This window comes from Porites lutea, chromosome 13 (assembly GCF_958299795.1).
Source record: "Porites lutea chromosome 13, jaPorLute2.1, whole genome shotgun sequence".
NCBI classification, from domain to species: Eukaryota; Metazoa; Cnidaria; class Anthozoa; order Scleractinia; family Poritidae; genus Porites; species Porites lutea.
Genome location: NC_133213.1, coordinates 19092759 through 19120610, shown reverse-complemented (window position 1 = coordinate 19120610; position 27852 = coordinate 19092759). Strand labels below are relative to the sequence as shown.

Below are 27852 nucleotides of genomic sequence, written 5' to 3'. Positions count from 1 at the left end.
TTTGGTCATCATTTCATTTATTCTCTACATTTATTCTTGATGAAGTCTTGATATTGTTTGGAGAAAATTGATGTTCATCACTTATTCTCAAGGTTTCAAAAACTGAACTTGGGCTACCTGTGGTTCTTGGTGTCAAATTAGGCAGTGAGATCCCCGAGAAAAATAAAGGACTCAAGGAAAACTTGTAGCGTATAGAAAATCATCAAAATAAATATAACTGACTTGAAAGTAAAACCTATTCCAGCTGACACATTTTGTGATAAAGGCTGCTTGCTCCTTATATAACAGCATGAAAAAATTTGAAAATATTCCTAATAGAACTAATGTTACCCAATTTTAAACGTCATGAACTACCTTCCTGATTACTAACACCATTACTATGTTCTGTGCCAAGTGATGGACCAGGATCAGCATTGTCTTCGGATGTGGGTGCAGGTGAATTCCTTTCCGGGGTCATTGATGGTGAATTCTCTGGTTTTAAAAGTTTATAATCTGTTATAATGACTGTTATATTTCCTACGGTGACGGCCATATGCTGTGCACTGCTTCTGTCAACATTTTTTAGTTTTGGCCTGCAAGGAAAGGTAAGAACTAAATTAATGAAAAATGATTTTCATCGCCATAATGGCAGTATATTTCTTAAGAAAATTAGAACACCATTTACAGATTTTTCAAATCCTTGGTTTCTCTATCATCCCAATAATTTATTTAATGCCCTTCACAAGCCAGAAACTATAAAAATAAAAATATTGTTTTATCCTGTGGGGGGACTCTGGTCAAGTCAAAAACTGTCATAAGTAAAGGTATGTGTAAGAGTATGCAATGCCAAACAGGGGGCGGTGGCGGGGGGGGGGTTGCATTAGGCAGCCATCTTGGATGAGTGTCAAAAAGTAGTTTTGGCAACCATCCAAGATGACTGCCCATAATGCAAACAGCCCCCCACACAGACGTTCTTAGGGGTTTGTCACACGTACGGGAACGTCTGCGGGGAAGGCTATAACGCAAAGCACTGAATTTCAACAATCTTACGAAAAAATGGGGGGCATTGGTTTTAGGCCCCTAGTCTAGACTGGGGGAACAATATTCAACACATTGCGAAGAACAAGTTGTCATAATTTATTTCAAGAACAAAGATTTCAGCACTGCTTTGCAGATGTTACTAACCAAAGTTAGATAATGTCTGTGACATAGGCTATGATGTTCTTACCTGGACTTTTTAAATGGTTTCTTTGTCATGACTTTTTTTAGTGGCGGTGGTGATGTAACAAACTGCTGTGCGACTTGCTGAGCCACTAACTGAGAATTAAGTTTTGGTTTCCTGCAAATTGGAAGACATTAACACCACCCTCAAAAGTGGCCAAAGTCTAAATTCAACATTGTATAATGCTGTAAAACAAGTTAGCAGTACCACGTCAAAGCAATGCCAAAGAGGCATGGGCCCGGTGGGGGGGGGGGGGGGGGGTACTGCCATATGATCAGGAAACTGATCAGTTGGTTGAAGATTTTATCTAGACTAGGGAAACAGCTACTCTAGGATAGCAGGGATTTGGGGAATTTACTCTAGTATAGGGTAGCAAAATTCAGCTGAACTAGCTCTGGTATAGGTTAAGGGTTCCAGGGTCCCAGTGGCACATCCCCACCCCCTCCGGGCATGGGTAATAGACATGTCTCCATACCACCTGCCTCAATTAGCTCCACTATTTTGCAGGTAGTCTGTATTTGTAATTTATTTATTGTGAATGTAAACAAATAAGGCTTGAGTTGCTTCAGCTGAATAGTCCCACCATAGGATTTCATCTAAAGACACAAAAGTAAGTACCACCTTACAACACTCCATGAGTCACCCTGGGAGTGAAAGTGTTAAACCCCCAGGGAGGGGGACTACCACATAAAAGTGACAGGGATGCTCGTCAGAAAATTCAAATTAAACCCTAAGGGAGACCAATGTAGGTGTGGCTCAAGCTTAAACTGACCTCTGAGGGAGATTCTGTGTGGTCAGTGCCAGGGCATTTTTTGTGAATTTCTTTATGCACAGTACTAAGCGATACCTGAATGGGCAAATATAGTGACTTTCCATCCCAAACACCCTTGTGAGACCAAAATCTGCAATTTACACCCCAATGAAAGACTAGGAGCATACCCGGCACTTTTACATAGACGTTCCCCCGGGGGGGGGGGGGGGGGGGGGGTTAAATCTTACCCACATATTTAGTGACTAAGAACTTTATAACCATCTGTGGCCAAAGATTAAGGCTCTAGAAGCTGGATTTTACTGAAAATTCTTTCAAAATAAAACAGTTTCAGAGAAAGAAGGTGTGGTGGACAACCCCCACAGATCCCAGGGGTCTGAGATGACTAGCACTAATGAGGAGAAATTGTTTTTAATATTAAGTGATTATTTATTTTATTCTTACAACATTTATTTATGATTAAGCAGTGATATTGTTAGGAGAAAAGAGATCAGATGCTGGTCACTGTGAGGGTTTCAAGGGTGAAACAATGAGAGGAAATCCTGATAACATTTTTCAAATTTTTCAACTCATTGAAATGTAATTTGAGATACTGTCAAAAAAATAATATTTTTCTGAACACAAGTGAGTTTTCTTTATTTTTGCTTACAAAAAGTATTGAGAGCTTCCTGTTTTTATGTGATTGTTTTATGTCTATGCAAGTAATAATGTTTTTCTAATTTTTCAATGAAATATAGATATGTCTGGGATTCCAGACAGTCTGATAGATTCCCAGGGGGGTGGTAATGAGAGAATTGTACACTGTACATTTCAGCTGTGGTCACAAAAAAAACGATTGGGGAAATGAAAATATCTTTGACAGTAACAACTGGCCACAGACGCCTTTGATTTTAACCACAAACATCTTAGGAAACAATTACAAGCATGTGTTTCGAATTTTATCTGATGATAGGTCGTGCAGAGCGGCGCGTTGGTAAATCCACATGGCTAAAGAAATTGTCTTGGGAATCCAGCTCAAATTGCTACTTTGCCAATTAACATCTATAAAAGTTTCAGATATAAAATCATAGTCTGTGGTGATAATTTTACACTAGAGTTACAATGAACTGAAATGCAAGACTCTGAAAAACATTCTTTTTGTATTTTTTCAAGACGTCTTAAAATATACAAAGCGCAAATGCAAACAAATAAAGTGCCACGCTATCTGCCGTACCTGGTAGAAGTTCCTTTTCTCACATCACACATGGCGCATTTAAAAGCTTCGGCCCCATTTCTGTACGTGCAAACGCTGCAATCCCAATAATTTTCATCCATTCCTGGTCGTAATACTTTGCGAATCCTGTTAAAAGGAACACAACAGCTCAAAACACTTGAAGAAAGTCAAGTGCTTGTGGAGTGAAACGGAGCTCAATTCGAACCACACGATACTTATGAAGGTTTGATTTTACAGTGTAAGATTTGAAATCAGCCTTCAGGTTTTAAATGCAATTGACCTCTCATGAACTGAGTAAAGCGTTCACCGATAAGTTTACATAGAAGATATAGTTTTTCGACTTGAAACCTAACCTTGGACTTGTGCTAAATGCAGTTTCTCAAATCTGTGAATGCGAGCACTGTTCACGGCGAAAATTCTTCTCCGATATGTCACCAAAAGATAGCTTACTTTACAGGGATTTTCTTGTCCAGCTTCTCTTCCATAATCCGTGGAACAGAGGCTTTAGAATTGAGAATAAATTCTCAATTTTGCTCTGGTCTACACTGGTCGTGTATGTTCGCGTTTTGTATACAGGCAAAGCTAAATGAAGAACAACCAATCACAACACAGAATCGCCGGTAGATGGAGGAACAATCATTTGCCAAATATGGTTGGTGAGAGCGTGACTTCCGCTATCCGCAGCCGCGTTTTCGATCAGCGTACTTCCCCTTAACAGTAGGCTGTTATGTACGACGACATATAGTGTACCACAACTTCAAATCTCAGCATTTCACATGAGACATTTTCCAGGAGCCGATTTCGAAAATGGATTTTAGCAAGTTTGTGAGAGGTTCAGAGCCATTTTTCTACTACAGAAGGTATCCCACAGAAGCAACGAAGAAAGTCTTTCAGGCTGTAAATTCCGGAGATGCTACTTTGCTTAATGAACTTCTGGAAAAGATGCAAGGCTATGAAAAGGCTTTCACGCTGAAAACAAAGATGGAAGCCTACAGGCTTTATCAGGCGTATTATACAACTAGGGCAACTCCGCTAATTGTTGCGGTTAAAAAGGGAAATCTTGATTGTGTGAAGGTACTTCTGAAGCACAAAGCAGATATCGAAGGCCGTGCTGGCGATGACGATGTGGAAAATTGTTTCATGTATGAAAATTGTACACCTCTGTTTGTTGCCGCTGTCTCAGGCAACCTTGATGTGTTGAGTTGTTTGATTGAAAATGGAGCAGATGTCAATGCCTGTTCAGATGACCAGAGTACTCCTCTCATGATAGCTGCCAAGTATGGTCACCTGAAGGCAGTGAACTTCCTTATAAAACATGGAAGTAACATTGACCTCCGTGACAAAAGAGGTGATCAAGCTCTTCACCATGCGATTCGTGAGAAAGATGACTCATGCGATGTTTTGAGATGTTTGATCGATAATGGAGCTGATGTCAATGCATGTACTAATAAAAACGCCACCCCTCTGATGATCGCAAGCGTAGGCAATAAGATCAACCAAGTAAGCTTTCTTATTGAGCATGGAGCCAACCTCGATCTTCAAGACAACAGCGGAGATACTGCTTTTCACTATGCTGTTTATCGCAACGCACCCAAGGTTGTTGATAAGCTACTGTCTGTTGGAGCATCGCAGTTGCCTAATGGTCATTGTTTAACCCCTCTTCTTCTAGCAAGCAATCAGTGCTGCAGTTCACTGGTTGAAGAACTAATCAAGAGACCAGAATACTCAAAGGAAGAAGTAATCAATGCTCTTGAGCTCCTAGGTGCTTCCCATATTACTAGGCAACCTCCAGGAACTTTTGTGGATGACAATCCCGCATTGGAGGCCTTTCAGTTCATTAAGCGTGGCATGGAGGAAAGATTTTCTAATGCTGCTCAGCCCATCTTAAAACAACCAATGGAACCTATTGAAGCCTATCAGAGCAGAAAAGAGTGTCAAACTCTGGAGGAACTTGCTTGGCTAGAATTTGATGAAAATGCACTTATCATGGAGGGTCTTATCATACGAGAGAGAATTCTCGGAACAGACAATGTAGAGTTGATTGCTCCTATCCGTGAGATTGCTAAGTACCACAGCGATAGTGAAATTAATATGGATAATGATATTTCAATATGCATTGGACTGTATATACATGCCATGAAGAAAGCAAGAATTTGCAATGAATCTGCCATCTCAGATGTAGATGGCTTAACTTCTTTGTTGTACGATAGGGTAATTGGTAACAATCCCCTGAGAAAGCAACAGCTACCACTTCTTGAATTGCTTCAGCAAACAGTTATTGAGTTTAAGAGACAACAGACGGAAGGAGTTGTAAAAATTGACTCATTTGTATTCAAACCTTTTGAGTCCCGAGAACTTTTTGATTCCTTTCAGAAACTTTTGCAAATTATTGCCAAATATGATGATGGTGATGAAACAGATTCTTCTCTGTCAGAACTGCTGGATAAACTTCGCTTGCTGAATCCTACCACTTCTGAGGGGGATACATTGTTGCATGAAGCTGTTGACAGAAACCCACTCCACATTCCCTGCCCCAGTGCAGTGAAGATGTTACTGAACACGGGATTTAGTGCAAATACTACCAACGACAATGGAGATACACCACTTCACAGAGCTATAACGTTTTCTCCCATCGATGACATTCATCTCCTAGTTCTCCAGGCATTGTTTAATGGAGGTGCTCATTATGATTTTGTCAACAAAGATGGCAAAAGACCCATGGACGTCGCTCAAACTGATGAGGCTCGCATGATTCTTTTAGAAGGGAGGACAATAGAGTTAAAGTGTATCAGTGCCAGGGCGGTCAAAAAGTTTGGAATTCGTTATTTAGGGGTGGTACCCAAAACACTGGAAAAATATGTTAGCATGCATTAAATACCTTTACAGACATTCCAGTTATAAGGACAGTTTCTAAATTCCTGACAAAAATGACAGGTGTTTCATGTAATATATCCAAAACGACACGCAGTGTTTCATCCCATATTGAGACACCGAGAAGTGGTTTGAAAAACAAGGGGCAGCCGAGTTTCTTAAGATCGACTTTGAGGTATTTGGATATTGGATGAAACACTGAGCGGAGGTTTGGATATAGCTTCTCAATTGAACATTAATATTGGAGAAATTTAAAGATAACGTTCACAAAATTTTTATGGTAATTAGTTTTCTCTGTATGAATTATTAGTGAGTTTGAGAAGATTAAAGAAATTTTGCTATTCAGTGATTTTATTACAGAATCATGTCCTTTAGTTACTCCCTATGATGTTATTATCTTTTACAAAATTGCTGGCTATTGTATACTTAAAAATACTTCACCTCTTTGTCTTGACATATGCAATATTTTATTGCTCTCTGTTATATTATTACAGTGAAACCTGTATTAAGCGGACACCCTCTATTAAGCGGACAGTAGCCGAAGTCCCCAAATTTATTTCCCTTATTTACTTCAAATGAAACCTTTATTAAATGGACACCTCTATTAAGCGGACGTGGACACCTAAAAAGTACCTAAAAAGGGCCATTTCTATTGTTGCCAACCTGTATTAAACGGACACTTGTAATTAAATTCCACCATCCAACATGCCAGACACCGGAAATGCAAAAGATTGCCTCAAATTGCCACCCACAAATTTTTCGATTTTTACATTAAAAAACGTGACTTGATGAACTTATTTGATTAGTTTCACAGTACAGGATTGTTTTCTATTTCGTTTTGTGTGTCTAGAGCTTGTTTCACTCATCTGATTTCTTCAAATTTGAGTTGCAATCCATGTTTATGGTAGTATGATCAATAATTATTGGTTCACTTTGATAAAGAAATTAATGCAAACGTGTATCGTCCTAGTCTCTGGGAGTATTATAAACGCTTCCACTGTTCATTTGAATGGCATTTGACACCATATGACGTTATATATTGAAACCTGTATTAGGTGGACACCCTGTATTAAGCGGACACTACAGCATTCCCCGAGGGTGTCCGCTTAATACAGGTTTCACTGTATATTTTATTTTTCAGTAAAATTGAAAGTATAAATTGCCAATAGAAACAAAAAGAACAGAAAAACAAAGCAACAAAAATGAACAGGTCAAGGTACAAGAAAAACGGTGCAATTGCCTATGTAAGTATATTTTGTTCAAAACAACTTGGTGTTTGCATTGAAAAGTCCTCAGCAGCTGAAAAGAATTAATTTTGAAGATATTGTGTGGGACCCCACCTTACAGCCACCTCGTTAATATGGCCACCTCATTTATCATGGCCACTTTTTTCGGCTTACAGGCAAAAACTCCCATTCATTTTCTTGTAAAAAAAACCCTCGTTAATACTGCCACCCCGTAAATACGGCCATTTCTTTTTGGTCCAATGGTGGCTGTATTAACAGGGTTCCATCAGGAAATCCATCAGGAAATTGAGAAATTTCAATTTTCAGTGGACAAAAACCTTGTACCAGAATGACTTAAACATTCTTTTTTTACATTTTTCAAGGGCTATGATATAATTTGTTATCTGTATTAACACCAAAGACTATTTCTCACTGGTGTTATTTACAGATAACAAATTAAGTCTATAGCCCTTGAAAAATGTTAAAAAGAAAATCGTCAAAAAAAACGCTTTTCGGGCAAAAGTACTACAATATATCACAGGTAAGGTAATTCAACGTTTATTTAGCATTGATTTATATACAAACTTAGCGATATATCAGTCAATTTGGGCTGAACCCTGGGCATTAGCATTTTTTTAAGCCTTGGATGGCAAATTCCCAGGGGTGGGGGGTGGGGACTCTAGAGCTGTCAAATCTCCCGGGGTGGGGAGGAAAAAAGAGGGCAAATGCCCCATCCTCCGTCAACACTGCAACATTTTTCATTGATTGCACAGTTGAATAGTGTCGTTTTAAGCATTTTAATGTGCAATTTTTTGTTTCACTTAAAGTCTTCTTTGTAATAGCGCTAGGATTCTAATTAAGGCTTCACGCCTCGAAGACATGCACCAGTTTATGGTTTTAGAGTGGGCATAAAATTATTTTACATTAAAATTTATAGAGTGCGGTGAAGTTATATGTCATGAATAGTTTTATAAATATGAAAGGATGTTCTTCCAATAATATCAACGGAAATTAGATTCAATAACAAAAAAACGTTGATTCACATCGATAGCTCCGGATTTTGCTCCGTAATTCTGGCTTGATAAGCAATAAAGAAATGCATGCATAAAATCGGGAACATGCCTTTACAACCCTCTTCAATTTATTCCTGTCCTTGACAGATCAACATCGTCCCAGGGCGCTTTTCCCTGGCTTTTCCCACTCCACCTCCAAAGCCAGGGAAAAGTGCCCTGGGGACGAGGTTGCTTGACAGGTGAGCCAATCCGCTTTTTTTTTTCAGTAAAACCTTTTGTTTAGTTATATTCTGATAGGAAACCGCGTGCGCGTCAAATGCTCAGGAATGGCCCTGGGGGTTGGCAAATCCCCGGCCCCCTAGACCACGAGTAGTCCCCCATTTTTCCTCAGGAATAGTAGAGCGAGCGAAACGCGAGCGGGCGTGAAAATCATCCCACGCGAGAAAAGGCGACACGCGGCGGGAAGAGAGAAAAATGAGGTGTCGCCTTTTCTCACGTGGGGTGATTTTCACGCGCGCTCGCGTTTCGCTCGCTCTACTATCCCTGAGGAAAAATGGGGGACTACTCGTAGTCTACCGGCCCCCAGGCAGTGCAAAATTTGTAAATAGCCCACCCCCAGGACTGACAAGGCAGGCGAATGCCCCGCAGAGGGGCCCGCAGAGGCCCCAGGGGATTTGGTGGAGGGGAGGGGGGCTGGGCACAGCTGGAATAACAATCGGTTTGGCATAGATTGTGTGGGCTACCGTGCTTCGGCATGTGATAAAATATCGACTGGACTGGGTTATAAAACATTGATTAATAAAACATGGCGTGATAAAACATGGATTAATAAAACATGGAGTGATAAAACATGGATTAATAAAACACTGAGAGTGATAAAACATGGATATATAAAACATGGCGTGATAAAACAAGGGGTGACAGGCCGCACATCCATACCGGCGTGAAACGTTGTGTGAACCTTTTATATATTTAGCTCTAACGAGCAAGTCCTTTAGGGATTTTCCTTTCTTGTAGGAAATGATACGTAGTTCTTTTTTTGAGCGGACATATCTTATGAATGGGCAACAAATTCAACAGGAATATGCGCGAACTGAATAAATATATTCTCTGTTGTACATCTATTAAAGGTTCTGCTCAACTTACAGCTTTTGTTTAGCTGGGGAAAAGTCAAGTGTACCGAGCCGCATAGTGATCCGCTGGGCATAAAAGCTATATCATTGTTCAATTTTAAAGTGTAAAATCCGTGAAAGAGTTCTCCTCACTAGGGCAATATGTTAAAGCTATTCAAAGGTTTCACGCCGGTGAAGATGTGCGGCCTGTCGCCCCTTGGTGTTTTTCCTTATTTTGGTAAGCAAGGTTATTCTTTCATGCTACGCTTGATACGCCAAATAGATATATCAATTTCTACCGCGTTGATTGGATGAGGAGATGACGTTGGTGCAATTTAATTTCCTGTCACTGTGTCTCTCGCGCGCGCGTGTACGATACTTCGCCGGCGCTGGTCAATAATTAATGAAACTGTCTATTTTATACGAAATACTTTTGTTGTTGGCAAGCAAAAGTGTCACCCTTTTGAGAAAAAGTAAGATAAAATATAACTGGCCCTATTTAATTTCATTTCCGACCGGAAAATTGCGTGACAGAAAGCGGGAGCTACTGGAAGGAAAAAACCCGTTTCTTACTTGGTCATAAATCCTTGTTATATCACTACATGTTTTATTAATCTATGTTTTATTAATCCATGTTTTATCACTTCATGTTTTATTAATCTATGTTTTATTAATCCATGTTATCACTTCATGTTTTATTAATCCATGTTTTATCACTTCATGTGTTATTAATACATGTTTTATTAATCCAGTCCATGTTTTAGCAATCCAGTCCAGTCCATGCCTATGCTTCAATTTCAGCTTTCATCAAGGGTACTCGTCTGTGCCGTTTAATATTCTAATATTTTTCCGTCCTGTTTTAGTTCCCTGGCATTATCCTGTCGTTCAGAATACCTAAACCACAACGGAGTTGTCACGTATCGGTTGATACAAACTGTAGTTTATATGGCTCAAGCGCATATCGATGTTGATGAAGTCTGTTTGCGATTGTGCGATGAAGCACGGCGTGGAGATGCTGGCGCACTTGATAGAGTTCTTCAAGAGGTGAATAGCAGCGAAGGTGTTACATACCCTGACTTAGTGAAAGCCAAAGCTGATGCACTACTCATCGCTGTCAAACACCGAAATCTTGATTGTGTGAAAGTTCTGCTAAAATTCGATGCAGACATCGAAGGTCGTTTCTGTCGATCTACCAAAAATGATGATGATGATGATGATGATGATGATGATGATGATGATGATGATGATGATGATGACGATGATTTGTTTCATTTCCCTGGCTGTACTCCGTTGTTTATCGCCGCTGCTTCTGGCGATCCCGAGATTATGCGTCTTTTGCTTGAAAAGGGTGCTCAAGTGAATGCATGTAATGAAGCACACTGCACTCCATTGATGATTGCAAGCAGGAAAGGCCACGCGAATGTAGTAAAATTGCTCATTGAACGCGAAGCCGACCTGGCTCTCAAGGACCGAGATGGTCAAACAGCCATTCACTATGCTGCTCAGAAATATTATAGGGACGGTAACTCAGTTGAAATTTTGAGTTGTTTGATTGAAAATGGAGCAGATGTCAATGCACGAACAAACAACAACCGCACCCCTCTCATGTTTGCCAGTAGTATAAGCGAAGTTAATTGCCCCATTGACCTCCTTAAATTCCTTGTTAAACATGGAGCTGAAATAGATCTTCAGGATGATTATGGTAACACAGCTCTTCATTATGCAAGTTATCCTTATCCTAAATCTGGTACTGTTTTCTACGCACTGCGAGATCTTGGAGCAACCTTTCTGGAGAAACTGCCGATTAACACCTCTTCTTTTGGCAACTCAGATATCAGTTAACACTTTCTTTGTAATGGATTCAATACGAACTCTGGATCTCACAAAGAATGAGAGCGTGGATGCACTTGAGCTTTTAGGAGCATCTCTTGCAACTAAACGTACTTTTCAGGGTTTTATTGGATATGGATACGATGTTGCAGAAGGATTTCATTACCTGAAGCTTGGAATGGAAGAAAGGTTTTCTGACCTTTCTTATCCTTTGTTTAAACAACCAATGGAACCTGTTGAAGCTTATCAGAAAAGAAAAGAGAGTCAAACTCCTGAGGAACTTGCGCAGATTGAAAACAACACTGATGCTCTATTCATGGAGAGCCTTGTAATCAGAGAGAGAATTCTTGGAAAGAACAACCCAAAACTGAGTGGCCGAATTATAAGTGTTGCTGAATACTATAAAACCCATGATATCATCAAGTTTTCATTGTTGTATAAGTATGCAATAAGGATAGCCCACAACTCCAATAAGTCTGCCACCAGATGGTTGGACTCTCTAGTTTCTGGTCTCATGGAAAGGGCGCCATATAAGTATTCTCCAAGGGCAAATGACATAGTTGAATTAGGCAATCTGATCGTTCTTGAGTATGAGCTACAAGAAAAGATATTAAGGGAAACTGAAAGTTCCTCAAATAAAAAGGGCTCAAAATGGCTCAAAGTGGATATGTTATGTCTGTTTAGGTCTTCATGGCAACTTGTGCAGTTAGTTGCTAAATATAAGCTTTGTGATGATGATGAAGTGTCACTAGTACTTAAAAAACTTGTACGTAAAGATCCCCATTTGCACAAAAGAAACACACTCCTTCATGAGGCTGTTGTTAACTATGGTTGGCTTTCTGGTCCTGAAACAGTGAGGATTCTAGTGAAAGCGGGGATGAATGTTAATGCCGTTGACCACAATGGAGACACTCCACTTCACATAGCTGTTACTTCTCGACCCTGGCGTGATGAGATCCATTGTTTGATGGATATCCTGCAGCTTCTGTTTGATGGAGGAGCTCATCATGATTTTGTCAACAATAATGGTAAGACACCCATGGACTTGGCTGTAACTGATGAAGCTCGCATGATTCTTTTAGAAAGAAGAAACCTGGAGCTACAGTGTATCAGTGCCAAAGCTGTAAAAAAATTTGGAATTCCCTATTTGGGAGTGGTACCCAAAGTACTAGAGAAATACATTAACATGCATTAAAATTATTATTAGTTCATGGACGTTATTGAAGTAGATTGAAAAAACTATTTTGAAAGGAATGTGAAAAATATAGGTATTGGGAAACTGTGAGTAGCAGACTAAGCTGAGTGGCTTCTCACAGATGTAGTTGGATTGCACATTCGAGTTGGCTTTTGGGCAAAAGAATTCATACTTCCAGGGATTAAACAGGTCATGAAAGTTTACCACGGCATTTTGCAGGACTGAAAAGTCTTGAAATGTGACTTCAGGATTTGGAACGTCCTGGAGATCTATGACATCAAATTAATAGTAATGGAGCGATTTTCGTATGACCTTGAAATGAAAATGTGTGAACAAAAAAAAACAACAAACCAACAGAAATAGAGTGATTTGATTGGTTTATCAAATGGACACAAACATTCGTGGCTTTTGGTTAGTCAAGCGAATGCTTCAGTGAAAAAACTTCATGCCCGAGAACTTTCTAGAAATCAATCTATACTTCGCTTTGGTGTCATACTGCACCACGATTGGCAAATTGAACAATGCCTAGTTCTCCATAATTTTAGGGTTTTCTTTGGCGGGAAAACGAAGAGTCCTTGTTTTGATCTCTTCATCCATTTGCTAATAAAACAAAATAATGAAGGTCACGCAAAAATTGCCGTAATTGTTCAAAGCAACCATTTGCACTGAAAAGCCCTCAGCAGATGGAAATAAGTTTTGAAGATTTTAAATTTCTATTGCATTTGGGACCCCTGGAAAAAACTTTCACCATCCTTGAAAATTCCCAGAAATTAACCCTATAGTCAAGTACTATGCAATCAGAAACATTCATCTGTATGTTATTGTCCCTCTTCACATTGTCATTTGATGTTATGGGAACATCAAAATGCTGGCTGATAAAGTATTTTTATGCTAATAATTTATTCTCAAATGTGTGACTAAATTTAATTTGATGTTGTAAACTGTGTGAACTCCACACAGTAAACGTGGTTTACAAAATAATGTACTCATGGTTTAGCGCCTGAATATTTACAGGATAGATTTGTAAACTGTGTTTCGAATTATTTCCGTCTCCCCCACACCAATTGTCTTAAAAATAGTTTTCGTTTTAACAGGGTGGTCTTATGGAATCAGGTTTGCTTTCGACTCTTCGGCAAGCAGAATCCATACACATTTTTAAATCTAGCTGCAAGGAATTCTTCAAATAATATACACTCGGCATCCATGGAAAGCAGGCTAACTTAATAAGCCATTTCTGAGTTCCCCTGGGCCTCTGTTTCAAAACGAGGGTAGGTGCTCAGCCTTTGATATGGAAATCATTTTTCATTCTCATGCAAATAAAACTCATTTTCACAAGAAAGGTTGTGCACCTAGCCTCACTTTGAAACTGAGGGCTTTTAGAACTTGAAAGTGGCCTATTTATATACTATTATTTTATTAATTATTAATTACTTGATATTATATATGTACATCTGTTTTATATTCTATTTATTATCATATTATTATATTATAGGTTAGATCATAGGTTATATATTATATGTATATATATATATATATTATAAGAATAACTTAGAATTTTATCTTAGTTATATGCCTGATGTTTTTACCAAGTTTAAATAAAGTTACTTGAATTGACTTGACTTGTAGATGGCCATAATAGTAGTAAAAGTATAATTTTTAGACTAGTTTTAGGAAGCCAGAATCTTTTTGTGTAGTGTATGGGTCATTTCTGTGACATTAAACTGGTTTCTAACAACTTGTGCAATTTAAATAATAAATAATTTAAATACCTTACAATAACTTTAAGTACACAAGAGAGTGAATAAAATATGTTAAAAATTACCAGTTTATTCAACTTTCTGTTATTTTCGCAGGTGACCCATGCATGCCAGTATGAATTTAATACTTCGATTAGGCAGCCTTTGTTCCTTTTGGGAAAGAGTGCAATATTTGTGGATGAAGGAAATCTCTATAGTCACTCCCACCCCTCACCGGATAGAAGGGATTGGAAATAGGGATTATCCCTGGGGGGATGTGATACCTGGAGGACAGAAAAACATCTGTCCATGGCTGTCACTGCTGGGGTGATGTGATTTTATGCATGCGTAAGGTACTGGCCATACCGCAGAGTTGGTACTTCAATGCTGAAATTGGTATTGTTTTTGATAATTTTGTGCCTGGTTTCTGGTTTTGGCTGCAGCCTTGCTCAAGTTTTCTTACATGTTCTGTAATACAAAATACTAAGAAAACTGTGAACGCCACAATTATTTCAGGAATGTTGATTGAGTAGAGGCCAATCACAGCTTATAGTTAAGTTTTATCACTTGCTTTTTCCTACATTTAGAGATGTTTTTGGTGGTCATGATTTTCTTATTTTCACATTCTAGCCCACAAGCTAAATAAACTGACTCTTTTTTTTCCCTCCTGAACCAACTAGAACTGATGTTTAGAAAGTTCTGGTTTTGACAGTCAGTGGTCACTTCCTTCACTTCATACAACTGTCTGTAATTCGCATCTTCCATCTAACTCGCCTCTGTTGTCCAAGTGTAGGATAGCGTTACTCAGCGGATAAATCACTACCCATTGCACAAGTAATAGAGAAAGCAATAGGTTATTTACTATGAGGTTATATTATCCACCCTTTGAACAACTGGGACATGATGTTGATGTGGATCAGAAAATGGGCATTCTTCAGTCACCATTTCATGACATTGCATGACCACCATTCATCATCTCCACACTTTTTTGTTACTGTCACTGCACAACTGAAGTGCTACAGCCTTGGTTCTCGTCACCTCACAATACTTCAAGTACTGTGATCAAATAAGAACAAGTGTATCTTGAAAATTTTAAATTAAAAACACTTAACTTAGAGTAAACATAGACTGGACTAGCTATCTAATCACAGACGCAGAACAAGTAAAGCAGATAGGATGACAACAAGATTACTGTAACAAGAAGTACTGACGACATTATAGGAATCTTAAAAAAACAGGCAAACAATATACCAAACAAAAGACACTGAGCACATCTACAAACACGATCAACAACACACACACGTGCGCAATAAACACCACAGAACACAACACAAACCGAGAAGAGACTGGGGAGAAAACCTCACTCCAGAGATGAGACTCGCTCTTCTAGGACTGGAAACTAGTACGAGAAATCAAAATGGCGGATGAGTCGACAAAAACGAGTGGAGAAAATTTAACCGAAAAACCGACCTGTACGTTCTTTAAAAAGGCAAATAAGAACCGTAACGTTCGTAAAAGAAAAGTGGAAAAGTCGGATAGTGAAGACGATGACGAAACCACGGTTATCAGAAAAGAGAAAAGGACAATTTCTAACCCCATGTTTCAGAAGACTGAAGGATTCGGTTCGAAGTCAAAACGTGAAGCAGACGAAGAAGATATCGATGTATCATTTAAGTCGACTCGTTCTGCTATGAGCATTGGTCCGCAGGATCTTGGTGCAACGGCAACCGTGGAGATTGATACAGAGTTTGATCGGGATGCCCAAGCTCTGTTTGAGAAAAAATTAAAGACGAATGAAGAGGTAAAAGAGCAAGGAAGCAAGGATAACAGGAAATACCGAGGGTTAAATAATTACATGACTTACTATGAGAAGAAAGGAACTGCACAGGGAAATGCTTCCAGTGGAATGGTCAGGTAATTAAAGTTCTTCTACTTTAAATAGACACTTACGACGTAAGCATGAAGGCGAGGTCTATAAGAGCAAATTGCAGTTAACTGAATAAAGAGGCAGGCAAGCGTACCCTAAAAGTATAGCAAAAAATAGTTCTCACAAATGCTGTACTGCTGTGCTTTGTAATAATCATTCTCATAACAGGAGAGACTTGACGTTTCATGTATTTATTTTCTGAAGGATCCTTTCCGAAGGTTAGTTTCTCCACTGTCCACTTTCCAACACACATTCATTTGCCGCTCTTTTTACTTTTTTGAAGTTCGCAGGAAATGTGGTGGCACCTAGGCCTCGCTGTTATATACCCTTACACCAGTTTTCCAACTTTTGACATGGACCAGTTGGAAAAAATCCATCAACACCGCTGGAAAGAACACTTTAAAATAGGAAACTTAGCTAGATTGAAAGTGATTTGTTGAAAATCAATGAAGATATACAATCAGTGTTTGCCAATATTGCTGTGACACAGTGCCCCCCAATTCAAGGTTGGAGTGTTTGCCTGGTGGCGGATACTCTTACGTCTCTTGTCTTTGAGGCAGTTGAGACAGTTATATGGAAACTACCAATCGCCCCAGTCATCCAGATCATCTCGAATTTTTTTGAAGTGACTGAGACGATCCTGACAATCTGAATGATCATATGGAAACCAGGCTTAAAAAGTGACATCTTTCTGGAGCTATAACTTCGCACTTCTCAGACATACAGTGTATCACTTTCACAAACTGTGGGAATTAAGCTTTGTGTGATATGAGCCTTCCATACAACAATCACATCTTTCTCAGGCACACTTAAGTAACTCTCCATCAGCTTCATAAGAATCTACTTACCGGTAATTTCTTTCAGACAAGGACCAATCAGGGCACCAGCAAACCTTCGTGCAACAGTTCGCTGGGATTATCAACCGGACATCTGTAAAGACTACAAGGAAACAGGTTTCTGTGGCTTTGGTGACAGCTGTAAGTTCATGCATGATCGCAGCGATTACAAACACGGCTGGCAACTAGAGCGAGAATGGAAAGAAGGGAGCTACAGCAAACAAGACCCTCATGCATATGAAATTGACAGCGATGATGACGATGATCTTCCGTTTGCATGTTTTATTTGCCGAGAATCTTTCAAGAATCCAGTTGTTACAAAGTGCAAACATTACTTCTGTGAAGCGTGTGCTCTTAAGCATTACAGAAAAAGCAAAAGGTGTTATGTTTGCGGTGTGCAAACCAATGGCGTTTTTAACCCTGCAAAGGAACTTATAAAGAAACTTAAAGTTTTAGAGAATGAGGAGAAGGACAAGGACAAAGAGGATGATGAGGAAGAAGACTAGAAATAATAAGGAGTATAGATTAACAGCATATTTAATTCTCAATTAACATTTACAATAAATTGAACCCTCACAACTCATCACCCAAAGGCAAACCACTCCTTCACCTAACTGGAGAAAACAGCTGACATTTCATAACAACACCAGTAGTTATTTCCCCATGAAGTAACATCTGAGAAATGAGCACAGAAATTACGTACTGATAGCCTGCGTAGCAGTTACTGATGACACGTCATTACCCAGATCTGGGTAGTGCTTCTGATTGGTTTGTAGCAAATTTCCCATGCACCACGAACAATCATAGGCACTACCCAGATCTGGGAAGCAACATGTCATCAGCATGGAATTTCTGCACGTGGTGGAGTCACAAAATGCTGGCTGTCTCCAGTGGCAGATCCAGGGGAGGGGCCCAGGGGGGCCACCCCTCTCCCATTATTTTTAGACCAAACTGAGGTCCAAAGGGCAGAAATATTTTTTGTTTTAGACCCCCCCCCCCCCCCATCTCGGGGTCAGGGTGACTGGGCCCTCCCTTATCTGAAGGTCTCGATCTGCCACTGGTTTCCTTAGGCAAACCTAGACCACCTACAGAGCTTAACCTCTGGTTAAGTCTTTCTGGAAAACATTGTTGAAATCCTTGTTCAAGATAACTACCTGTGTACCTGGATTTGAGTACGCACTATGATTGGCCTGTTTAAAATGCCACTGTCTAATTGCCAATCAGGACAAAAGGAAATTCAAAATGTATTTCTGGTAATTCGATGAGTCCAGTATTGGCCTTGAACAAGGATATTGGTGCTGCTTTGCGGATGTTGCTTACTAGGATTAGATTACATCTGTAGCACTCATTACACTCAGCAGCAAAAGTGTTGAAATACTGTCATGAAAAGGGGTACATTTTCAGAAAAAATCTGGACTTTCCCCCCCCCCCCCCCACCAAATTGTTGTTGTTGTTGTTTCCTTTTGGCCATTTTCAGTGCTAAATGCAGACCTTGAGATATAAGGGGGGGGGGGGGGGGGCGGTCATTCAGTCCCTTAGAAAAGGGGCCCAGTCTCCAAAAATTTTTTCCAGTCCTTCAGGCCTCAGTTTGGTCTAAAAATGAGGGGGGCGGGGGACAGGCCCCTCCCCTGGATCCACCACTGATTTTTAAATGTGAGAGATGCTATTTGAAAACAGCATCTCAACATTGTTTTTAAGGGGTAGGGGAAGGAAGGCTTGTTTCTCCTTGATGAAGTCTAGAAACATGTATTGTTGGCAACATCCAAACAATTTTATTAAGGACAAAGTGTATCAAATAATTTTTCGGTGATCATTGGTGGTTACTTTCAACAATTCTTGCTTAGGTTTGAATTAGTGACCTCAACACAGTGTTTAAATATCAAATATTTCATCACTCATTTAGATAAACTAGGTAAACTCACTGGAGCTGTAGTCAATGATATTCTGCTTGCTGCTTGTTAAACCCAGGGGGATTACTCCGGATTTCAAGTGACAGAGATGATTGGATGAAGGCAAAAATCAACAACCAAAAAAATCCGCGGACCAAAAAGTAATCCCCCAATAAGCCCATGCAGAATTGATTAATTGTGTACTTATTAACTGGCTTGATGACACGGATGCAGTGTTGTGTGTTAAATATTGTTCTTTGTTCGCAGAACTACGCGGCTGGGATATGTGGGCTTTAGCATGAATCTTCAGATTGTTTCAAATATTTAAAAAAATCCCTTCTTAAATAATACTTGTCGAATATTATTTATGCTACCCAAAAAAATCCCCGAATCTAAAATTTCAAACCCAACAAATCTTTCGATCTTCTTCGTCACTTGAAATCTGTAGTACCCCTTGGGTCTTTAAACAGCAATCCATAATCCCATTGGCATTTTGTTGCTAGGAAAATTATAGAGCCTGCAAAGTACCTCAAATGGACAGTCCCTCAAATGCGATCAAACTCCTGTTGATTTGTTACAATATCAAAATGTAAATATTTTTTTGGTTGAATATTCCGTCTGTTGGCAAGTGCCTGCAATATACAAGCAAAACTATCCAAAGAAAAAAATAAATATAAAAAACAAAAGCTGCTTGAATGACATGAATCAGAATGAATGACAAGAAGTCAATAAAATCCTTGAATGTGATTGGTTGAAACATTGTCGCGCAATTTGTGGAGTATTGAATTTCATTGTCCTTTATCTGTTCAAGCTGCAAACTCCAGACAATCGGAAAACATTTCTTGCTGCGATGTTGAAAGTGTCCCTGGCCGTGTTTAGAAAATAAGAAATAACTAAATGCAAGATAATACGATTAGGAACGAAACAGAAAGGATATTCTGACAACTGGAATGATTTTTGTTGTTGAACATTGATTTGTCCACTTCTTTCGTTTTGGTTGTGTCCCCGCAAATGCGAACAGTTAGAGAAAGAAAAGCTGGTGCTTGTTACAGGTCTATAAAGGCTATCTAATGATAGCTTATAAGAAGGTAAGTGCATTTTAATCTTTTGCCGCTAAAGCAATAACGTTTCTCGTCTTAATAACCTCTTCTATCGCTCTTGAATTATTGTGGTGTGAATCAATATTGTACGGTTTGATCAATTCATATGCAGCACAGACGTAAAGTTGACCCGGTCAAGCAGATCCTGGCTAGACTCGACGAAAAGCAAAGCAAGGTAAAAGGAAACCTATCATTAAGCATTTTATATATTGTTTATGTTCTTTGATCGTAATCCCCGCTGTTTTGTGTTCTGTTGTGGTAGCACTTTGAATTTTTAATACCCGGTTCTAGTTCAGCACTCATGAATAATTTGTTTATTCAAATAAAAATCAGCCTAGCGTGCTTTATTAATCCTCTTACCAAATTTTGAAAGCATATTGAAAGTTTTGCTGCTAAATTACTCGTACTTAAGTGTGTAGTTTTATTGAATGAAATTGAAGATATGAAATATAATAATTACATTTGGTAAAAGATTGTGTATCCATGGGGACATGATTGGAAAGCTATTTACATTAGTTTAATTAACATATCTGGTCATGCATTGGCAAAAGAGATGATATGAGCCTTTGTAGGCACTAAATTCCCGTTAAGATAAATTTATATTATTAATACTATCAGGACAACTCGCTTAACAAAGGACAATTTTCCATAATATTGTTGTTTACACTAGCACACTTGATCTTATAGACCATAGCAATGAGATTAAAATGTTTATTTAAAACTCCTTGTCGATTATAATGTAAATGTTGTAGTTAATATTTTATCTCAGGTAACTTATATTTTTCCTTTGTTTCAACTTCATTAGCATACATTACCATAGCCAGAAACAAAAGAAAAATAAAAATTACCTGAGACAAAAAATTAAATACATCATAGAAACACATTAATTAGTTTCAGTTCTATAAATGCTTACACTTTTGTATTTTAGTTTTTAATTTTCTCAGATATCAAATTGTGATGTTTTGCATTTTAAATACTTATTGTAGTTTGTTGTTTTATGTTGCAGTCAGGTTTGTCATTGTATTCAAGAACTGATCTCCACGAGTCAGCAAAGGATGGCGTCTTGCCTGTAGTCCAACCAGTTAGCGGTAAGCAATAGTACCAGTACTTTTAAGGTCAAGAGTGAATGATAGTATTGGTAATGAGACATTTTTTTTTTGTTTTTAACCTTTCGCCAGGTTTTTTTCATTATTATTAAAGATTTTTAAAACAGTTGGAAAAAAATGAATAAAATAAAAAAAAAATAAAACATAACATATAATGACAGAAAGCCGAAGAAACGGAGCATTAATGCTAGTGATATCACTACATCATTACTCCGTTAAGCAAAATCACAATGTACAACACAGCTACATCGCTATACACTAACACTAAAATATGCTAAATGCTAGACACTGGGCAAGTGCCACCTAAAGAAACAAATAAGAAAAAGCTGCGTTGGTGGAAGTTGTTGTGAAGTGTAGTAATAGCTAAAGTTTCATTAACGGTGGGAGAAGTTCCCATTTTTTATTGTGGAAGTGGAGTTTGTTATTTTTATTCACAATGAAAGGTTGGATTTCATATGTATTTTTGCATTTTGCTAATTAAAGGCTAGTCAAGAAAGATGATTTACTTAACTTTGAATGAAAAATCAGATATTTACTCTCGAGAATAATATAATTAACAAAAATGCTGTCATCGTTATCCGAGCAAAAATGGCCAAATAAAATATCTTAAATATCGAAGTTGGTAAAAACTAGGTCTTGCGACTTAAGAAAGGTATTAATGTTAATGTTAATGGTGGTAATGAGACATGCTCAGAACAAACTGTAAGAAGTCTTGAGCTCATCGAAAAAGCCTAATCACCAGATTTAACCTTTTAAGCCCCAAGATCCACATACAAATTCTCCAGACTGATCTACATACATTTCCTCCAAGAATTAGTTGAGAGAATTTGGTAAAAGATCAAAGCATTTTCTCTTTTTTGACCATTTTCTTAGTTCTCATAACCTTTTCTCTTACTTGTGAGGTGATCATTGTTGGGAGAAAAATTACGTTGATCACTCTTGGGACTGAAAGAGTTAAAATTCAAACTTCTTTATTGATAAACTTGTTGGTTTTACATACAGGGACAACCACGGGTTCTGCTAAAGGCTCTAAATTTTTCCCAGACCTTTCAGCAGCCAGGCAGAAGGCTCAGAGGAGGTGAGTGACTATGTACTTTTTGACTGAGTGGGAGGGCAGGACTGGAAAATACTTGGCTTGACAGGTCCAATCTTTGAATCAGAAAACACTATTGAAACGTTGTTTGTGGCAAATTACTTCATCCCCCATACTATGGTGCCCTCAGCTCTCCGCAGATTTTAGGTTAAAAAAAAAGGTCAAGGGTTTGCTTATAGTGGGAAGTGCACTCTTGGTGTATCCAACTAGTTTTTAGGCTGTCCACTCATGTAAATAATACTGGGTTAAGCCACTTTAAACTTGGGAGGACCAAGAACAAAATTAATCTAGCAAGTGGTCAGAGTGGGACTTCAACCCAGGACTGCCTGATTGCAAGTTCAAGGCAGTGACCACTCGGCCACCCTGCCTCCTTATCTCTCTAGGAGATAAGCATTAGCTCTTTGTATACTTCTCTCTCTATAAAGGCTGGATTAGATGCCATTTGCTTATAAAGGTGTTCTTTTGGTGAGGCAATGTAAGGGTGGTATGCTGTAACTGAACAAAAGGCAGAGTTTTTCCAGGCTATAGCAACTGTTGTTTTGTACTACAGCAGTGTGCAAAGAAAGTAGTGTGCTATCGGGCTAGTAAATTGTATTCTTTGCTTGCCTGATAGGCAATTTTTTGAGGAATTCAAATTACGGAAGAACTATGAGATCAATCTGCTCATCAAAACATTTTTGGGGCTAGTTGAAATGTTGCACCCTGAGTACAGCCCGCTTCCATTCAGCAAATTTAACCTCTAAGATAGTTTTTGTGATGAGATTGTGTGGGTAGCCTTTAGCATGAAAGGTGAGTGAGTTAAAACTGAGAAGTTTGTTCTGGGACCTTTCTGATCTTTTCTAGAGTCTCGCATGAAATTTCTCAAGGTCCAAAGTCTACTTCCCAAATCTGGAAGTGTGCTGTGATTGGTCTACGTTTTTAACCACTCGTTTCAGTAGACCTTCGTTGGGAAGGATTCCGTGACAAGCCAAAAGAACATCTGCAAGGGAGGCTATAATGCAACCTACAAAGGGATCGCTATAAGAGTTGGCGCAATAAACCTGAGCCTTGCGGAATCTTTGAGTCATTCTCTTTTCCTCTGGAGCTGACACTGCAACACAAAGGAAATAAACCTTGACTACTTTGAAATTTTGTTGCAGGTTAAATGCAGGATTGAAGGAGTCAATTCATGAGAGCAATCGGAAGTCAGCACTCTTTGCGGAAGCAAAGGCTGACAGACGGTTAAACCTTACATTTCCTCCTGCTGGCAGCTCTCACCAGATGGCTGGTACTGTCAATCATGGTAGACAGAGTTATGCATTTGGTGGTTGGTCTGATAGCCCTGTAAGTATTTTTGCTTTTTCCTTTAAGCCCTAATACTGACCAACATCAATTCTCTCCTAATAATGTCAATACTTAAACAAGAGAAAAGGTTATGAGAAGTCATGAAATGATCACCAAAGGGAAAATGCTTTGACCTTTTAATAAATTCTCTCATCTACATGTGATTTTTAAGGAAATGTATAGAGATCAGTCTAGAAAATCTGAACAAAGTTATATAGTGGAAGGCTTCACGTAGAGGTCCAACCACTTACCCTTTTATATACCATTTTTAAAAGAAATGGTACCTCTTTTCTAGGCCCTCTATTGAAAAGTGGTACAGTCAAATCCCATTAATATCGACTCACGAATAGCATAGAAAAAGCGTGGCTTAGCTCCCACCCCCCCCCCCCCCCCTGATAAATCCTGAATATTTAACTGATGAAGTGAATCACCTTAATCAGTAGAATATTAATTTCTTTTACAGTACTTAACAATGTAGAAAATGAAATTTACCCTCAAAACTCTTAAGGAACAAACCGCTCTAATACTAATGCTGTAGTATTGTAATACTGATTGTAGTCAGCAGGAGTGGAGAATCTTCGCAACAGTCACGGTACAAGTATGAATCCATTTGGATACAGCAGACGCACCTTAGCATTCCAACCCACATCTCTTAATTATGTCGTGGAATGGCCTGAAACATGGCCTCTGAAGATCATGTAAGTATTTAATCCATTCGCCCCTGAACCGCCCGTAACTGCCTGTGCGGATCCACGTCCTTTCTACCTTTGTGACGTCATCAGTTTTAACGGTCAAGGACAACTTTGCCCGCTAACTTGTGCAGAGTGAAGAGATCTTTCAAACCATACCAGAATGAGCACAATTCAGTCAAGGATACCGGAGAAAGAGGCAAAAAACCATGTAACATTGACCTGAAAATCTCCATGAAAATCTTGTTCCATTGCCCACCTACCTTTCCTTTCACCTAATCCTAAGATCCTAAAAGCTTTCCTAAAAACTATTCCCACCAAAATGAAGCCTACTAAATGCCCAGCAAGAGAAAAAAAAAATGAGGCAAGAAAAGCAAAAAAAGAGGGGAGGAGAGAAAAAAAAAAACTCCAGGAGTGAATGGGTTAATGTGCAATATAATTTACTCTTACCATAGTTAGGAGAATTTCAAACACTAAGTAGTGTGAAGAGCCCATTGTCAGAAATTTGCTGACGTCAATGGCCTACTAGTGTGGTTGGTCAACATCCAGTTTCATTCTGGAATGCATGATCAAGCGTGTTTTAGCAGTAAAAACAATAGTCACCTAGGGGATATGGACATGACTGACCTGCCAATTCTAGCATCGCAGTGATCAAAACTCCTCTCGTAGGATGGCTGCATTGCCAAGCAGGCCTGACAAATAGAATGAAGAAGTCATCAACTACAGAATGTACTAGTGTACCGCTAAATTCTACTGATTGACATCTAATTTCTTCTCTCACCTAATTTCTACAAATGAGCAAGCTTGGTGGTCAATGAGGGATCTATTCGTAAAATAGCCAACTGGTTTGCCTTCTACTAGTTTTTTTTTTTTTTAACCATGTTATGTTCTATTTAAATTATTTGTTTCATTAAGATTTATCCCTGAAAATCCCCATAAGGGGACACCAACTTTTTTGTGTGTGCTCATTTGATGTGCTACCTAGTAACTCACATAACAATGTAAGCAATTTTAATGATGAAGGGTTATTTATTTAGCACTAACCAAAACATTCATCTGGAGTAGCATCAGCTATGAAAGTAGACAGCAATAACACTTTTTTCTTGACTAATTTCTAATGATCAACATATAATTTCTCCTAGCAAAATCAACACTTTGTCAAAACAGGCAGCTGGTGAGAAAAAAGAATTCAATATGTATTTACTTGTCGTTGTTATTCCAGGAGTATTGGAAGAGGGACTGGAAGATTACACAAGAAGAAAACAAAGCCTAAGTATGTGCTGATGAGTATTTACTATGGCTGAAAAAATATTTTGTCATTTTGTCGCTGCATTTTCATGTTAGTCATGTTTTTGGTCTGTTGCCAATGTGCACAATTTTGGTCACAAACAAGGCTGGTGGTGTTGATGCAGACATGTCCAGGTGCTATTCCCTTTCGTGGCACGTTTGATTTTTAAAGCATAAACCAGCCCAACTTGTATTTCAGTTTTTGAGAACTGTCTCATTTTTTTGGGTGTAATATTGTTAGGTGTGGTTGTGACACAAGGTGATAGAATAAGGGTTGTAACAAGACCTTTAGTTACACCTGCACTCACACACATCCGTAAATTTAACTCTCCATTTCTCATTACATGTGTTTTACTTACTGCAGGCCGCAACATATCCGTAAAGTGCATTTTGAGAACTCTCCGGCACCTCGTTCATCACCAGAGGAAGAGAAAAATTACTACAGTAAAATATCTGCAGCTGCAGGCATGGCAACACCTTCTCAAAACCAGTCCGTTCAGGTTTTACCAGATAGGCAAACTCCTGTGACAAGCTTATCAACTGATATGACTATACCACAGTCACCTGATATCAAAAATATCAAACAAGAAAAACAGGATGAACATGTTCCTCAAAGCAATGAAGGGGTTGTTGATACTGTCACAGCTGGTAATTTGCTTGAGGCTGGAGACATAAACAGCACTGAGTACACAAGAGTGTTTTCAGACACAAGTTCATTGTCTGAAAGTGTTTATGTTAGAGAGGATAACAGCAAGGTGGGTAATCTTTTCCCTGCACCTTGCTTATTATCAGAGGTAAAATTAACACAAAACGTTGTGTTATATACCATAATAAATCCGGACACAGAGAAGTGGCTGGCAGGTCAAAGCATTAGCTATTGTAACCTCAAAAGCTAGACGTACTATTTTGTACAGCATACAAATAGTACCACTGGAAAGCACTGCTTTGTAGCTTTCATTTGAATGGTCACACTTTAGGATTTCATCCACAGACTCAAAAGTTAGAACCACCTTGTACAGCGTAATAAACACTACCACAGGAAAGTACTGCTCAGTAGCTTTCATTTGAATGGTCACACTTTAGGATTTCATCCACAGACTCAAAAGTTAAAACCACCTTGTACCGCATAATAAACAGTACCACAGGAAAGTACTGCCCAGTAGCTTTCATTTGAATGGTCACACTTTAGGATTTCATCCACAGACTCAAAAGTTAGAACCACCTATCTAACAGCGTAATACTGAACAGTACTTTAGGAAAGCACTGCTAATAAAGGTCTTTGTGATCTGTTATTAAGTTTATTTTCAGAGAATAAAAAATTGTGACATTGCATATGGTGACTGTAAAAATAGCATTAGAAATTAATGTAGATAGCCTTAAAAAAGACGTTATTTTATTTCTGTTTTCTCTCTGATTTAATGAACAGAAAACTGAAATACCAGATGAAACAGAGAACCAACAGGCTAATAACACAAGGAAAAGTTCCAGTGTTCCCCCGTGTACGCCTACCCCTGAAGGTGTGGAAAATGCACCCAACTGCGGGGAGAGTGAGGGTCAGGATTTACAACAACCTGAAGAAGATGGTGGTGATGACGACTCCAAAAGTGTGTTGATGGAGATCGTGTCACAGATAGCTGCAGAGCCTGGGGCAGATTATATGCAGGACATCTGACAGCTTCAGCTACGTGACCTGAGGGATGCATGTTTGGAGTGCATCCGCTGGCCTGAAACAAAGCAGTAACCTTGTTCATGTATGAGAAGTGCATCCTTCACTGATAAGTTTTGACCTGCTTGTTTGAAGGAGTCAATTTTTCAAAAGTACTCTTCTTTTGGTAATATCCTATTTCTCTGACTACTGACAGGTAATCTAAATGTGGCATTGTTAGACTCTTTTATCCCGTACCTCACTCTGCGTATGTGTCCAGTGTCCAACACTAAATTATTTTTTTAATCCAAGTTCTGTCTCACTTTGAAACCATAAGTTTAGCCAGGAAATTCAGTGTGGGTATCCACCTCAAATCTTGAGCCAGTAAAATGAGTAATTCTTCAACCAAGTGTTTTTCTAAAAAAAAATCTGGGCATGCACAGGACACCGAGCTGACTGAAACCTTGAGGGGAACATAAAATACCAAAGAGTTGTAATGCAGGCTATGGCAATATTAGATTTAGCTCTTATTAAGCGAGCAGGAGGTCTGTATGGGAGAATCTTGACCAAGGTCGCCAGTACAGACCGAACACAGTGAGGTCTGTACCAGCCACCGAGGTCAAGATTCTCCCTTACAGACCGACCTAGCTCAGTGTCTATGTTTATTATATGGCCAAACAAGGAAGCAAAGGAACAAAAACATAAATAATTTTATTTACTTCCCTGCGCGGGCTCAAGTATTTAGCTGGCTTTATTCTGTCACTGGTCTCCAGTCCAAACTGGACGAAATA

General features: G+C 38.9%; 5 protein-coding genes across 7 annotated transcripts; 4 read left to right on the top strand and 1 right to left on the bottom strand.

Annotated features, from left to right (window-relative positions):
* Positions 1-116: 116 nt before the first annotated feature.
* On the bottom strand, positions 117-3770 carry LOC140922766 (YY1-associated factor 2-like). Of its 2 annotated transcripts, none has more exons than XM_073372788.1 (4): positions 3634-3770; positions 3184-3309; positions 1208-1318; positions 117-572 (listed from the first exon to the last, which is right to left on the bottom strand). In XM_073372788.1, exons 1-4 carry the CDS (start codon positions 3666-3668, stop codon positions 344-346), a joined length of 501 nt encoding a protein of 166 aa, XP_073228889.1. In that variant the 5' UTR covers positions 3669-3770; the 3' UTR covers positions 117-343. The 2 variants fall into 2 exon arrangements, with proteins under 2 accessions (XP_073228889.1, XP_073228890.1); XM_073372789.1 differs by having other exon boundaries at positions 3537-3757.
* Positions 3771-3949: 179 nt separating this feature from the next.
* Positions 3950-11247, top strand: LOC140922497 (uncharacterized). The gene is made up of 3 exons (XM_073372475.1): positions 3950-6053; positions 10269-10542; positions 10753-11247. Exons 1-3 carry the CDS (start codon positions 3991-3993, stop codon positions 11245-11247), a joined length of 2832 nt encoding a protein of 943 aa, XP_073228576.1. The 5' UTR covers positions 3950-3990.
* Positions 11248-11260: 13 nt separating this feature from the next.
* Positions 11261-12430, top strand: LOC140922496 (protein fem-1 homolog B-like). The gene has a single exon (XM_073372474.1). It carries the CDS (start codon positions 11261-11263, stop codon positions 12428-12430), a length of 1170 nt encoding a protein of 389 aa, XP_073228575.1.
* Positions 12431-15577: 3147 nt separating this feature from the next.
* LOC140922758 (E3 ubiquitin-protein ligase RNF113A-like) lies at positions 15578-17458 on the top strand. The gene is made up of 2 exons (XM_073372779.1): positions 15578-16080; positions 16958-17458. The coding sequence occupies exons 1-2, from the start codon at positions 15584-15586 to the stop codon at positions 17433-17435; spliced, it is 975 nt and encodes a 324-aa protein (XP_073228880.1). The 5' UTR covers positions 15578-15583; the 3' UTR covers positions 17436-17458.
* Positions 17459-19627: 2169 nt separating this feature from the next.
* LOC140922754 (uncharacterized) lies at positions 19628-27575 on the top strand. 2 transcript variants are annotated; one of them, XM_073372773.1, is made up of 9 exons: positions 19628-19906; positions 20031-20093; positions 20925-21006; positions 22027-22102; positions 23257-23440; positions 23999-24138; positions 25352-25402; positions 25781-26171; positions 26843-27575. In XM_073372773.1, the coding sequence occupies exons 1-9, from the start codon at positions 19889-19891 to the stop codon at positions 27086-27088; spliced, it is 1251 nt and encodes a 416-aa protein (XP_073228874.1). In that variant the 5' UTR covers positions 19628-19888; the 3' UTR covers positions 27089-27575. The 2 variants fall into 2 exon arrangements, with proteins under 2 accessions (XP_073228874.1, XP_073228876.1); XM_073372775.1 differs by lacking the exon at positions 20031-20093.
* Positions 27576-27852: the final 277 nt, after the last annotated feature.

What these genes read in the sequence shown, in the direction of transcription:
- LOC140922758 (XM_073372779.1), top strand. Translation starts at nt 15,584, where the DNA reads ATGGCGGATGAGTCGACAAAAACGAGTGGAGAAAATTTAACCGAAAAA. An exon ending in GCTTCCAGTGGAATGGTCAG is followed by an intron (nt 16,081 to 16,957) that starts GTAATTAAAGTT and finishes AATTTCTTTCAG; the next exon opens with ACAAGGACCAATCAGGGCAC.
- LOC140922754 (XM_073372773.1), top strand. An exon ending in GTGGTTGGTCTGATAGCCCT is followed by an intron (nt 23,441 to 23,998) that starts GTAAGTATTTTT and finishes TACTGATTGTAG; the next exon opens with TCAGCAGGAGTGGAGAATCT. An exon ending in AAGAAGAAAACAAAGCCTAA is followed by an intron (nt 25,403 to 25,780) that starts GTATGTGCTGAT and finishes TACTTACTGCAG; the next exon opens with GCCGCAACATATCCGTAAAG.
- LOC140922496 (XM_073372474.1), top strand. Translation starts at nt 11,261, where the DNA reads ATGGATTCAATACGAACTCTGGATCTCACAAAGAATGAGAGCGTGGAT.
- LOC140922497 (XM_073372475.1), top strand. Translation starts at nt 3,991, where the DNA reads ATGGATTTTAGCAAGTTTGTGAGAGGTTCAGAGCCATTTTTCTACTAC. An exon ending in GAAAAATATGTTAGCATGCA is followed by an intron (nt 6,054 to 10,268) that starts TTAAATACCTTT and finishes GTCCTGTTTTAG; the next exon opens with TTCCCTGGCATTATCCTGTC. An exon ending in AACACCGAAATCTTGATTGT is followed by an intron (nt 10,543 to 10,752) that starts GTGAAAGTTCTG and finishes TTGCTTGAAAAG; the next exon opens with GGTGCTCAAGTGAATGCATG.
- LOC140922766 (XM_073372788.1), bottom strand. Translation starts at nt 3,668, where the DNA reads ATGGAAGAGAAGCTGGACAAGAAAATCCCTGTAAA. An exon ending in GACAAGAAAATCCCTGTAAA is followed by an intron (nt 3,310 to 3,633) that starts GTAAGCTATCTT and finishes TCCTTTTAACAG; the next exon opens with GATTCGCAAAGTATTACGAC. An exon ending in AAACCATTTAAAAAGTCCAG is followed by an intron (nt 573 to 1,207) that starts GTAAGAACATCA and finishes CTTTCCTTGCAG; the next exon opens with GCCAAAACTAAAAAATGTTG.